The sequence below is a fragment of the Aedes albopictus genome, chromosome 1 (genome assembly GCF_035046485.1).
Source record: "Aedes albopictus strain Foshan chromosome 1, AalbF5, whole genome shotgun sequence".
Taxonomy (NCBI): domain Eukaryota; kingdom Metazoa; phylum Arthropoda; class Insecta; order Diptera; family Culicidae; genus Aedes; species Aedes albopictus.
The window spans coordinates 280,248,514-280,261,918 of NC_085136.1; the positions used below are offsets into that span (position 1 = coordinate 280,248,514).

Here is a 13,405-nt window from a genome sequence, read left to right on the forward strand (position 1 = left end):
ATGGACACGTCATATCAACATCGGAGGCGGTATATCATTGCTTGGGAACACCCATAACAGAGTTCAGTCGATCGTCTATATTTATAAACACGGCACGTAGTGATGAAAGAGTTGTGTTTTTAAAATCAAGCAAGCAGTTGCAAGCATTGGACCCTGATTCAACGGAAATAGTAGGGAAAGACATTCTTACGCATTATTCTGAACGGAAATCATTGGATGATGTTTGTGCGGTACAAGTAGAAACGAAACCTTTGGTGGATTATCGGTAATCACAGTTGGCGATTTTCTTCAATTACCTCCCGTTAAGGATTCAGCCATCTTCTTTTCTCCAAAGCACAGTCTGGTTAAAACCATTGTTTCATCATTATGGGACGAATTTCTCCTTTATGAGCTAACAGAGGTCATGCGGCAAAAAGATGACTTGGGCTTTGTTATAGCTCTTAACAACTTTGCTCGAGGAGAAATGTCCAACGAAGATGTGAAAATCATAAAATCTCGAGAAGTAGAAGAACACCAAGTACCTGATGAAGCCATCCGGCTTCACTATACAAACGCGAATGTGGATAAATATAACGAAAAGAAGATATCGGAGTCATCCTCAACTGAAATTGAATGCATTGCTATGGATACAATTACAGGAAAACTTAAACCAAACCAAAAAATCGCAAAGATGAAAATGTGGAAAGAAAGACCAACAAAAGATTGCGGAGGATACCCATACACGATTCGTTTCAAACAAGGAATAAAATACATGCTGACAGCTAATCTTGACGTGTCTGATGGACTAGTTAACGGAGCTACTGGCGTTTTAGAGCACGTTTTCTGCAACCCTGGATTAGGAAAACCGATAATTGTATTCCTGAAATTTGACTCGAGTAATGTGGGGAAGAAAATACGCCAGCAGTACAGGAATTTCATGGAGAACAACAATATCAACCTCAGTTGGACGCCAATCCCTAGGAAAGTATACAACCTGACAACTCATTTCCAGAAGGATTACCAGATGATTCGGGATCAGTTTCCAATAGTACCTTGCGAAGCTCTAACTATTCATAAAAGTCAAGGTCAAACATACAGACATGTGTGTATTGATTTCAGGAAGTCTGGTAACCTTACCCGCCAGTTAGTTTATGTAGAGCTCAGCCGCGTGACGAGTCTTTCAGGACTTTATATTCTAGGTAATTTTCCTGGAAATATGAAAAGTAATAACACAATTGATGCTTGTTTGAACGAAATGGATAGACTAAGAAAAGAACGGTCATTGTCACTTGTTTACAATAATTTAGTTAATGTATCAGGGCTCAAAGTAGTTTACTTGAATATTCGATCATTACGAGCGAATAAAAAGCATGTAGACGTGGACCCATGGTATTTCCGCTGTGATATATTAATTTTCTCTGAAACATGCTTGTATGCCAATGAACAGATTGAATTTCCTGGATTCAATTTGGTCTATCGTTCAGATACTATTAGTTATCCGGATTATGTTAAAAAGAACATTGCAAAAGGAATTATTTGTTTTGTAAGAAGCAGTTTAAAAGCAAACGTTGTCGACTATTGTACCGAATTCAAGGCGGATCAAAAGGGACATTATCATAGTCACATAGATCTGGTAAAATTTGTAGTTAATGAAATCCAGATAATAAGTGGATATAAATCACCAAAAGTAAGTGTTTGCGATTTTAAAGATACAATGCTTCGATTTCAGTTGGAGGAATCTTGTCCAACTATTGTCATAGGTGATTTTAATTTCAATCTTAATGATACAAGAAATGCACAAATACATGAGTTCAGTTCCTTTATGATCAACCATTCATATGTTTCGAAACTATCGCCAACAGAAGCAACAACTATTTTAGGTTCACGACTAGATATAGTGTACGCCAATTTTGAAAATATTACTGCTGGAGTTTACGAATGCTACTTTTCTGATCATAAACCAATATATTGTATTATTTGTAGTAAGCAATCATGCCTTTATGATGTGAATAAAATTGGCAATGATAATATTCAACTGTTTGGAAAGTCTTCCGACTTAGTATCGATAGATAGTAAATCAATAGCATCTTGTGTTGACTTATCATCTGAAGATAATAGCATCAGATCGAGCAATAGGAATATTAATAGTTTATCCTTTCAGTACAGTGATTTTGAATCAGATTTAGATCATTTAAATCTAGAGAACAACATTAAAGATTGGATTAACTCAGTAGATACAACAAATGATGCATATGATAATGGAAATGAAAAATTACTCAAAAATATTCAACAGGTATTCTATAACGATCCATATACGTTTACTAATTCAGAAGAATTGCTGATAGCTTCTACAGATGCCAATGTAATGCGTTACAAAAGTGATATTGACCATATTGCAAACTACCTAATGGCATTACCTACTAATATTTTTAAATGTAACAGAGATAGAGTATTGTCAGTTCAAACATTGAATGGATTCTTGGAGATTCCAATAACTGGAGATGGCGGTTGCCAATTTAATGCGATTTCATATGCATTGGTAGGAAATGAAAGTTTTTCTTTTGATCTTAGAGCAATTGCATTCCAAGCCGTAATAGAAAACATACATCTCTTCGATAAAATCAAAAACACCATTGGTTTGGAATCAGACACATTGTTTAACCTTCTTCAGATATGTTGTTCAGAAAGATTATTCGGTAACCTTGACACCCTGTTTGCTCTCAGTATGGCTCTTGAACGAATTATATTAATCATGCTGCATCACGAAAACGGAGAACAACGGTTTGTTAAAGTTGAACCACCAAGTTATAGTAATACTGATTTACCAATATTGCTGCATTTGACAAGACCAGGTCAAGCAGACGCACATTATAATGTTCTCCTTCCATCTGATGTTAACACACCATACGACTTTACATGCTACGATGTGTATAACTTGAATCATATAGTGATGAGTTAAAGGACGTTGGTGTAACCTGCCAAAACAAATCGTCAATTAGAAATAAACCATATTAGCTAAAATCTTCTGAAACTGCTGAAAATCATATTAGCTAAAGTCTTCTGGAAATGAGAAAGGAGGGGCTGAATACGGTTTACCGTGTTAGCTAAAACCTCCTAAACTATACAGAAGAGGCTGAATATGATTCAACGACAGGAGAGGCTGAATACGGCTTACCGTATTAGCTCAATCTCCTGAATAAGACACGGAAGAGGCTGAATATGGTTCAACGACAGGAGAGGCTGAATACGGCTTACCGTGTTAGCTCAATCTCCTGAATTAGACACAGAAGAGGCTGAATATGACCCTGAGATAAGAAGTTGAATGCTCTTGATTAGAAGTACTGTGAGTTGAAAAAAAAAACTGGGCAACAATGAGTAGTGTTGGCAGCTATGAAACCCCTGACTTTGATCAGATAATACTCATATTGTTATGGGGGGACCCAGAGCCATTTGTAAGTGCTTGAGTCATGTTTTTCAGCATGTTTTGCTAAACATTCCATATATGTACTAATTTAAAAAAGATTCTATGAAAATTACTCATTTGTACCTTTCTGGTACGCCAGGGTGGTGTACTGAATGCCTGTCCTGTATTTTCACACGATGAATTTTTAGGAAAATTGCTCTAGGTGTTACGTCTGTTTGACGGACTGGTGGTATTCGTACCATGGTCCAAGTTGTCAAAAAAATTATTACAAGACTGTTTTGAATGAAGACAACAATAAGTATGCAATTTATTTCATGATCATTGTAGCATGGTACGAATACCATTAGTCTGTCTAAGCTATAACTAATAGATTAATGGAAATTTGAAAATCTCAAAAAGTGCAACTAAAAAAATCTAATTATCAAATAGGGTAACCAATATAATTTGGACCCCCATATATTTTGGACCCCCTGGGTCGTATTATCACAACTTACACAGGTTTGATGATGAAATGACGGAAACTTTTAGAATCATTCACTAAATAAGATTGCTCTGCACGGGCAGCAATCATTTCCTCACTGGAAATATCATTATTTGCCTAGAAATTATTTTTTGCCAATCTCGTCATCCGTGCGAGTGTCGCATCATGTTTACAAAAAGAGATTGCGGTGCTGAGGAAACTTGCCAGTGAAGAGAATTGTCAGACAAAAAAGGCACAAAACAAGCAACAAAGAAGGTGCGACGATTACTCTTTATCCCTACTGGTAACAGATAATGACATGATCTCGAAATTTTTTGTTGCAGACAGAACGGAAGCTGAATTTGTTGCGTACTTTTCAACTCGTGAATAATCAATTATTGCTAACCCAAAGTCGAAACTGTTTGATGATAGAGCATCACCAGAGTTGCAGTGTTTACCGACTCGAAGTTCCCGTTCGAAAATCGCAATGCAAGGCTAAAAAATCTCTTAACTAGTGGTGTACGATGTTAATCCCATTATTTTCAAGTTGGGACAAACTTATGTCGCATGGGTTTGTTTGTCGCAACAAATACAGGTTGCGACATTGTCATTATTGTTGCGCGATGGTTGAATTTTGATTCACTGAAACTTGCAGATGTAAACAAAAACGTTTATTCTTCTAGCGCATTTAATTCACAAAGTTCGTGTAATCAGCCTTTGTCAATCAAGCAATTAGGATGTGATCCAGCATATTCGAGCGCCAAATTCTTCCAAAATAGTTTCAAACGAGTTTAAACACCGGGTGTCCAAAACATATTCTGAAGAGGGTCCAAAATATATTGGGGTGTCCAAAACATCCAATTTTCAGCCAGAAATGACCTTGTGGGTATTTTTAACGGACAGTGGAGGCTTTAACGAACATACTAACATCATTATTATGTGTTAATACCCTGTGAATCGGTTTGATTTTGATTTAAATTAAAACTAATGTCCTCTAGGGGTCCAAAATTCGACCGTTACCCTATATATGTTTGTACTTGAAACATCTCGTTATATCTTCGCAATCTGACGGATCAGGTTTGTATATCTTAAAAAGTTAAGAAATCAAAAAACAGTCTCAGGGAGATGATAAAATGGTGTCTCAGAAGAGTTTAAGCGAAGCACAAAAAAGCATCTCTGAGAGGTTTAAAAAGGACAAATGGTGAACTCAGATAGTTTTTAGTTGGCAGGATACTGTCTGAAAAATTGTTCATTATATGAATAATAGTGGATTGGTCAACTTTATAAATCATGTTAAATGGATTCCGTTCAAGTTATGTTAATTTTCCTCACGGTTGTAAATGATGATATCGTCGAACGGATCATGACCTGGTGGACATTTTTTACGAGAAAGGCACTATCACCACTAGGTGGATTAATCTGGGTTTTATCAGCACTGATCGCTCCTCTGGATATACTTCCTCTTGTGCCATCTTCCACAGCAGAACTTCCGCGCTCGATAACTCTTCTTGGGTGAGTGTTTCCAGTCTTAAATTCTGCCCAACATTCCTTCGTCGCAAGCTGTTCATGAAACGGATGACGTATGCTATTGTGCGCTGCAGTCTTGTCCAGTTGTTGAATCGAGAATAATCCACAACAAACTCCCGGTTCCAGTGGGTTTGCACAATCCGAAGTTCCTCGTGTGTTGTAGTCGCGATCTGTTGCTCTGGCCATGCCGCTTCATCAAGGTGTAGAAATGTGGGTCCGTTCAACCAAGGGCTTTTGCAGTCAAGATTTGGTCCATCCTTCCACTTAGTCGCATCGTCAGAAACATTTAGCTTGGATTGAACCCATCTCCACTCTTGTGGCTCGCTCAAGGTTAGAATTTCTCCTACGCGCACTGACACGAACTTATGGAATTTTCGGTGATCGGACCTGATCCACGCAAGTACTGTAGTTGAGTCGCTCCAGAAGAATCGACTGCATACCGGCAGGGAATGATATTCGAGCATGGCTGCTACAAATCGTACTCCAAGGACGGCAGCCTTCAACTCGAGCCGTGGAGTAGACAATGTCTTTATTGGCGCCACTTTACTTTTTGCTCCTACTAACGCTGTTTGGACACGGCCTTCATGTAGTAATCGGAAATATACGACACATGAGTAAGCAATATCGCTGGCGTCAACAAAAATATGCACTTGCAGATCATCGATGCTGGACGGGAACGAGGAGAAATAACATCTGGATATCTTCAGCTCATTGAGCTTTGGAAAGAGTTCAACCCACTGGCGCCATTTTTGGTTTAGGTCTTTGTTGATTGGCTCGTCCCACCCAGTTCCAGCAGCCCATGTACCCTGAATTATGACTTTCCCGTGGACGAGGAAGTGTGAGACAAGTCCAAGTGGGTCGAAAAGACTCATCACGACCTTGAGCACCTCTCGTTTCGTAGGGACGTACCCTTCGTCGAGTATTGAACGCATATCGTCCCGCAGATTAAACGAGTAAGAGAAACAGTCGGTTGCTGGATCCCAGGACATCCCCAGTACGGACTCAATAGTAGAACATCTTTCCAAAATTAGATTCTTCGGTTCATAAGCTGCAGGTTCCCCTATTTCACGAAGGAAATCCATAGAGTTGGAACGGAAACCACGGATCTCGAATCCACCTAGCGAGTGGACCAATTTCACTTCCTTCACTACGTCCACAGCGTCTTCGACGGTGATGAAACTATCCAAGTAATCGTCGACGTAATGGTTTTTTACTATGGCGGCGGCCGCACGTGGGTAGATTACAGCGAACTCCTCTGCGTTCAAATTTTTTACGTACTGCGCAGAGGCGGGCGAGCAGGTTGCGCCAAATGTTGCTACGTCCATCACGAAGACCTGTATAGGATGTGCTGGATTGTTTCGCCAAAGGAAACATTGCGCCAGGCGATCTTCTTTGCGGATCGAGAGCTGGTGAAACATCTCTTTGATGTCACCACAGATTGCTACAGGGAACTGTCGGAAGCGGCTGAGAACTGATGGAAGCGGAGTAAGAAGGTCTGGTCCTTTCAACAGCTTTGAGTTGAAGGAGACTCCATTCACCGTCGCAGCTGCATCCCATACCAGCCGTACTTTATTTGGTTTTCTGGGATGAACAACAACACCCAATGGCAAAAACCATACACGTTTGCGGTCTGCGTTGGTCAGCTCCGATGGTGTTGCTTTGTGAGCGTATCCCTTTTGCAAATATTCAGAGATCTGCTCGCAAACCCGCTCTTGCAGCCATGGATCCTTTGCCAATTTCCGCTCCAATGCTTTCAATCGACGAACTGCCATTGGGTAGCTGTCTGGAAAATCAGGATCGTCATTCCGCCATAGCAGTCCAGTTTCAAATCCTTGTTTCGTGCGCCTTGTCGTTTGTTGAAGTATTTCCCTTGCACGTTTCTCTTCATTGGATTCCAATAGCTCCCTCTTTTCACAAATCCCAGAATCCTCTAACGCAAAATAGTCACGAAGCTGATCGTTCAGTTGACGGTCACTATCTGCTGGTGCAGCGGCGTGGAAATGAACAACAGCCCGTGGCGTTGACGTGTCTTTCGCGCATCCGTAAATGCTCCAACCCAGCCGGCACTTTGCTGCTATTGGATCGGTAGGTCCGCCTTCTCGAACTTTTAAGGGAACAACCAGGCGAAGGTTGTCCAATCCTATCAATAACTTCGGTTGGATTGATTCGTAGTCTTTTAGGGGAAGGCCACGCAAGTGAGGGTACCGTACGCAAAGTTCGCTGTACTTCATCGACTGTGTGGGCAGAACCAAACAACTGACCGTTCGTACCTCGCATAGTTTATGAAGGTTGAAATTCTCCTCACCAGAAATTTCCATTTGGACACGTCGCGACTTTTGCTCCTCTCGCGTCACGTTACCTGTCCATTGCAACGTCAATGGTTCGACTGGTCCAGATAAACCCAAACGATCGGCGACTGCCTCTTCCAAAAATGTGGTCGATGAACCTTCGTCGACGAACGCAAAGATGATTTCCCTTAGGGCACCTGCATACAGTACCACCGGAAGGACTCGGAACATGGGGGAGAAAACACCTTTTTGCATTATATTGTTGACGGGGACATTGATGGAGGGTTGGATTGCATTTGGGTGGAGAAGCGTATGGTGTTTTTCACGACAGCCTTCAAACCCACATCCTTGCCAGGATCGACACGGCCACTTACCGTGCCCATTCAAGCACGTGCAACACAGTCCCCTTTGGTGAACGACTTGCCACCGTTCATCGTTGTTCAGGGACTTGAATTGGTTGCAATCCGCCACTCGATGTCCTTCTCGTTCGCACGCTGCACATGGCTTACCTGACTTCCTTGGATTTGACATTGAATTAGTTGGGTCTAATGAAGAACCTGACATTGTCGAATGCGCATATAAGAGGCCCTTTTCCTTGGGCCGCCGTTGCTCACCTCTGATGTTGCGACTTTGACTTGGAATTTCGAAGGTCACCTGGCTTGCTGCTTCCAATAATCCTGTCATGAAGTCACCAAAGGTTGCTAACGTCGCATACGGTTGCTTGCTTTGATAGATTGCCCAGTCCATTTTTAGCGAGCCAGGGAGCTTCTCCACCAGTTCCTGCATCAGTATCGGGTTGGACAAGTGCGTGTATTGCTTCGCCGCCTTCAGATGATCCACTAGATTTTGGACGACTAGTCCGAATTCGACCACCGTCTCCAGGCGATCGTGCCTGGGAGATGGAGTACAACGCACCTTCTCAATAAGTGTTCGTATGAGCAGCTCTGGCCTACCGTAGAGCGTACGAAGCGTGTTAATGACCTGTGGAACACTCGAAGGAAGAAGTAATCTGCTTCTCACCGATTCAAGTGCGTGTCCCTTCAAACACCGCTGCAGCCGAATGAGATTTTCGGCATCGGTGTATCCACAGGCCGCTGTTGAATGCTCAAAGCTGCAAATGAAGATCGGCCAATCCTCGGGATTTCCGGAGAAGGGTGGCAACTCTTTCCCCATCACCTGCCTGGATGCTAACTGGCTTGCATTAAGTACCACGGGAAGGGACACTATTTCCGGGTTCGTGTGTGGTTGCTGCAACAAGCACGGATCACATTCGTTCCTGTCTGGTCCAACGGTAACTACGGGAGACCTTCTTCCGGTGTCTGCTGTATTGAGTAATGGACGATTAGCGGAGTACGAGTGAAAATCAGTATCAACTCGCCGGTCCGTTTGATTTTGGTTGACCACGTTTTGGTGTCTTAATGCTTCCTGGCCTCGAATCCTAGAGCAGTCCTGCACACCTCCCGTTCGGTGATTTTCTAGAGCTTCTATTGAGTTTCTCGGAATCGGCTGTTGAAGTGCATCACGCGTCACGCGTGCCGGATCGATTACGATTGGACGTTGATCACCTGCTGAACGGAGCAGGTTCGACCTGATCAAAGGTTCCTGGGTCCGAGAACCAATGGCCAAAGAATCTAGTTCTTCTACGAGCGGATCGGGTGAGCACTGTTGTAGCCAGATGGCAACTTGCTGTTCGGAATCGGGAATTGATGCAGCCCGGCTGCTGCATTCGCTTAACTGTCGTGCGAGGGTGTTCTTCTTCTCTAGAGATTCCTTTCGGATCATTTGCTGCTTCTTCTGGAATTCTTTTTCTTCTTGTAGTTTCCGCTGCCGCAGCCTCGCTTCCTCTTCCAAGAGGGCTTTCCTCTCCTCCAGTCGGCGTTCCTCTTCTTCCATCTCTTTTTTCCTCATCGCTTCCTGGGCTTCCAACTCTTGCTCTTTCAGTAGTTGCTCCTCTTCGACCAGCTTCATTTGAGCTTGCAGACGAGCGGCGCGAGTACTCGAAGTCGTGCTGTTTGCGCTTCGAGAGAATTGCGACGCCAGTTGTGTAACTTTATTGAGCGGCTTCAGGCCAGATCTGGTCGTTGATGACCGTAACGACCTACCTTCTGATGGTGGTGGTTTGAAGTTGTGGGACGAGGATGCTGCAGGGACAGCTTCCTTGGATTGGCACTCGTTGCACAAGTAAAGCCGGTTCTTCACTGAATCGTCCACTCCTGCGCATGTAAAGTGCTCCCAGAGCTTGCAGCTATCACAAGCTACCCACTTTTCGTCATCGGTATCTGGCCTGGTACAGGACTTACAGCTGTACCCGGCGGTCTTTCGATGTTCCTCCATTTCGGCCCGTAATTAAAATCCTTGAAGATTTGTTGGGACGGGTAATCACTAATTCTCGACAGCAAACACGATTTTAGGTGGTGTTAGCTTCAAGCTACAAAATTCAATTTTATTAAGATAGCGATAGAAAAACATCATATAGACAACTTACGATTTTAGTGATTGCGCTACAGAATAGGGAGGAATCGTATCGAAGATCCCTTAGATTTGTGTTTGCTACAAATGTTTTGTACATATTAATGTTAAGCTCCGTTAGAATTAACTTTTAGTTTACTTACAGTTAAGTTCAGGTGGAAATTTGTAAATGTTTGTATCGACAATCCTTGTGAATCTGTGTTTAGCTATAAGAATGTGTACATATTAGTTTTTAAGTTCAATCAGCTTCAATCTTAATTCTCTTACAATAACAACAATTCAGATCACTAGTTTTAAGTACAAATTCACCGTTTAGATGTAGGATTTGGAAATAAACTTATAGTTATTTAGGATTTTAAGCTAATAGGCTAATAGTTCTCGTATCGTAAACTCACGGAAAAGAAAATCAATCTTTCATGACTTGCATGTTTCGGTCGCGTTTACACATCTGTCACACCAAGTGTCACACTTGACAAATCGTTCATGTGCGGCCTGTTAGAAAGTGTCTCCACAAGCAGCGGCGTCGCTGCACCGAGGGGTGTTGGCGGCGCAAGCGGTTTTCCGTGACTTTCTTGCAGAGCTGGTCTAGCCACACAAGTTTTTCATATACCATATTCTCAGGTTCAGTTTTTAAAAGGAGCTGTAGGTGATTGAATCTAGATATGATGAAATGAATTTTTCAGCACTGATTGGCATGGATTCGTACATGGATCCGTTGATTGTGAGGCATATTCCTTACCTCTCGGCTATTTCACCGAGTTAGAAGGTGGATGATAAATACGATACGGCTTCTAGATATGTGCTGGAATGGGTTTGTTGACACTCTCACGTGCCAACATGGCAATTGTGATAATTGTAGGAATATGATGTAACCGAGTGAAATTACGTTCAAAAATGGATTCATCGTCAAATACGGCGCGCCTGGATATTACAAAATTATTTGTAATTTAAAATCTTTCACCGATTCCTTGAGAAATTCCCACAAGAATTCTTTCGAAAAATCTTCCTGAACCCCGTCAGAAATTCCTTTACAAAATCTATATATTTTTTTAAATTTTATAAAAGTGTTTGACTTAGATATTCTTTTAATTTTAATTTCTTCGGAATTTCTGTGGTAATTCGTCCACAGTATGCTACTCAATTTCGTCTTGTAAAGTAAGTTTATTTTGGATTTTTCTACTCATGTCTTTAAGCGTTACCCAAGAAAACCTTCAATAAATTTCTCCACAGATTGGAGATGCTTTTGGAAAATGTTCCATGAATTTCTTTAAAAAATCCTCCATCGATTTATTCAGCAAATCAGATTTTCAGATATTCAGATATTGTTGAAATTTTTACACATTTTCCTTTAAAAAATCTTGTATACACTGTCGGCAAACGCCGACACCGCCGTGGTTCCCCAAATGTTCTAACTGAATCTCGGTAAAATGCGACGTTTGTTTGCTAAATTTTGGGCAAACATTTCCAGAATCTCAGTAAATAAACAATGCGATTGCTGAGATTTCGTAAAAATCAAGTTTATTGAACGCTCATCGGTGCCGATCTTGGTAAAAAGCAAAAAAAAAAAATCAACTAAATTCAGCGAAAAAAACTGAGTATGTAAGGATTCTGCCAGAAAATGCTCTAGGGGTCTTTCAGGAAATTCAGTTATGATCAGAGATGCCAGATATGCAAATTTCAGTTTGACTCCTTTACAACAAATGAAACGTCTGAGAATCTACACCGTACCGTTCAGCCCCGGTGATCCGAACAGATACCATTGGAAAACCTTAATTGATTTCTCTAGAAAAATATTCAGGGGCTTCTTACGTTCTTCCAGAGACTCCTTTACAAGTTCTTTTGGAAATTACTTTAAGAATCCAGGGATTCTAAAACAATATCTTGAAGAAAATTGTCCAGAGATTACTCGGGGAATATCTCCATGTTTTTTTTTTCAAACATTTCCCTAGTGCTTCTCCCAGAAATTTACGCAAGTACTCTTTAAGAATATCTTCCATATATTACTTGAGAAATTTCTACAGAGTTTTTTTTTTAAATTAGTCTAGAGTTTCCTTTACAATTTTCTGTTGAGATTACTCCATATTATTTTTTTAAGGACTATTGCTAAAATTCTTCTGAAGATTCCTTCGGAGCGTTTCTTCTCTGGTTAGCGACTTCTTCCAGCGTTTTTATAAGAAAATTAGAAATTCACAATTCCAACAATCGAAGTTTATCCAAGTAAATCTTAAAAAAATCTTCCATAGTTTTTTTTTTAGAAATTTGTTTATGGATTCTTGCAGACACTTTTTCATGGATCACTTAAAAAAATCATTAACATTAATTGAGAAGGTCATGAAGAGACTCTTCTAGAAGTTACTTATAAATTCCTTTAAGGTTCTTGGATTTCTTACAAAACTGCCCCATGAATTTTTCTTAGAAATTTCTCCAGATTTTAAAAAAATCTTTTCTTTTCAGAAATTACTTCAAAAAATTCTTCATAAAATCTTCTAGAGATTAAAGCAATTTCACCGAAGATGCCTATGAAAAATCCTAAAATTGTTATTCCAGATATTCCTCCACGGATTTCTTTAGGATTTTTTACAAAAAAAATCCTTCACGAACGTTTCCAGGAACGTCTCAATGTTTCTTTCATAAATTTCTAAAGGAATTACTCCACAGACTCTTGCAAAATTTCATTCAGTGATTACAGTAGTAATTTCTCTAGAGATTTTGGCACAATTTTCTTCTGAGAATACTTCAGAATTTCCTTCTAGGATATCTATAACAGTTTTTCTGATAGTCATTCAGGAAATGTTGTGGCGTACTATTGTTGATTATGTCTTGTCTTAATGATGTTGAACAAATAAATGTATGTATGTCAGAAAATGTTTTAAGAGATTACATCGAAAATTCATTTAAAAGTTTTTCAAGAAGTTTTCCGTTTTTTTTTTCAGCGATGATTAATATTTGTGTTGTTTCAATAATTCATCAGGTATTTGGATTATGATAGGATTGAAATGTTTGATTTTGAATTCCTTCCAGGTGCATGTAAGAGGAAGTTTTGTGTTGACTCTTTCAGACATTATTGCTATTCGCGTAATAGGCAAATTCCAAAAAACATCATCAGTGGAAGTCGTGCCTACTACGGGGTCTAGAAAAAAATGCGGACAAAAAAAGATTCACCCCATATCTCTCCGATGACACTCTGATTTATGGATATTAAAAAGTGTGCTTAAATTAAAAGCCTCACTTGTTGGATCGTCAAGCTAGTTGGTAGCA

The 13,405-nt window shown here is 40.5% G+C and overlaps 2 protein-coding genes across 2 annotated transcripts; one reads left to right on the forward strand and one right to left on the reverse strand.

Annotated features, from left to right (window-relative positions):
• Nucleotides 1-261: 261 nt before the first annotated feature.
• LOC134287489 (uncharacterized) lies at nucleotides 262-5,544 on the forward strand. Its single transcript, XM_062849372.1, has 2 exons — nucleotides 262-4,090; nucleotides 4,519-5,544. The coding sequence occupies exon 1, from the start codon at nucleotides 404-406 to the stop codon at nucleotides 2,936-2,938; it is 2,535 nt and encodes an 844-aa protein (XP_062705356.1). The 5' UTR covers nucleotides 262-403; the 3' UTR covers nucleotides 2,939-4,090; nucleotides 4,519-5,544.
• On the reverse strand, nucleotides 5,246-10,012 carry LOC134291877 (uncharacterized). The gene has a single exon (XM_062860227.1). It carries the CDS (start codon nucleotides 10,010-10,012, stop codon nucleotides 5,246-5,248), a length of 4,767 nt encoding a protein of 1,588 aa, XP_062716211.1.
• Between the last annotated feature and the right edge of the window lie 3,393 nt (nucleotides 10,013-13,405).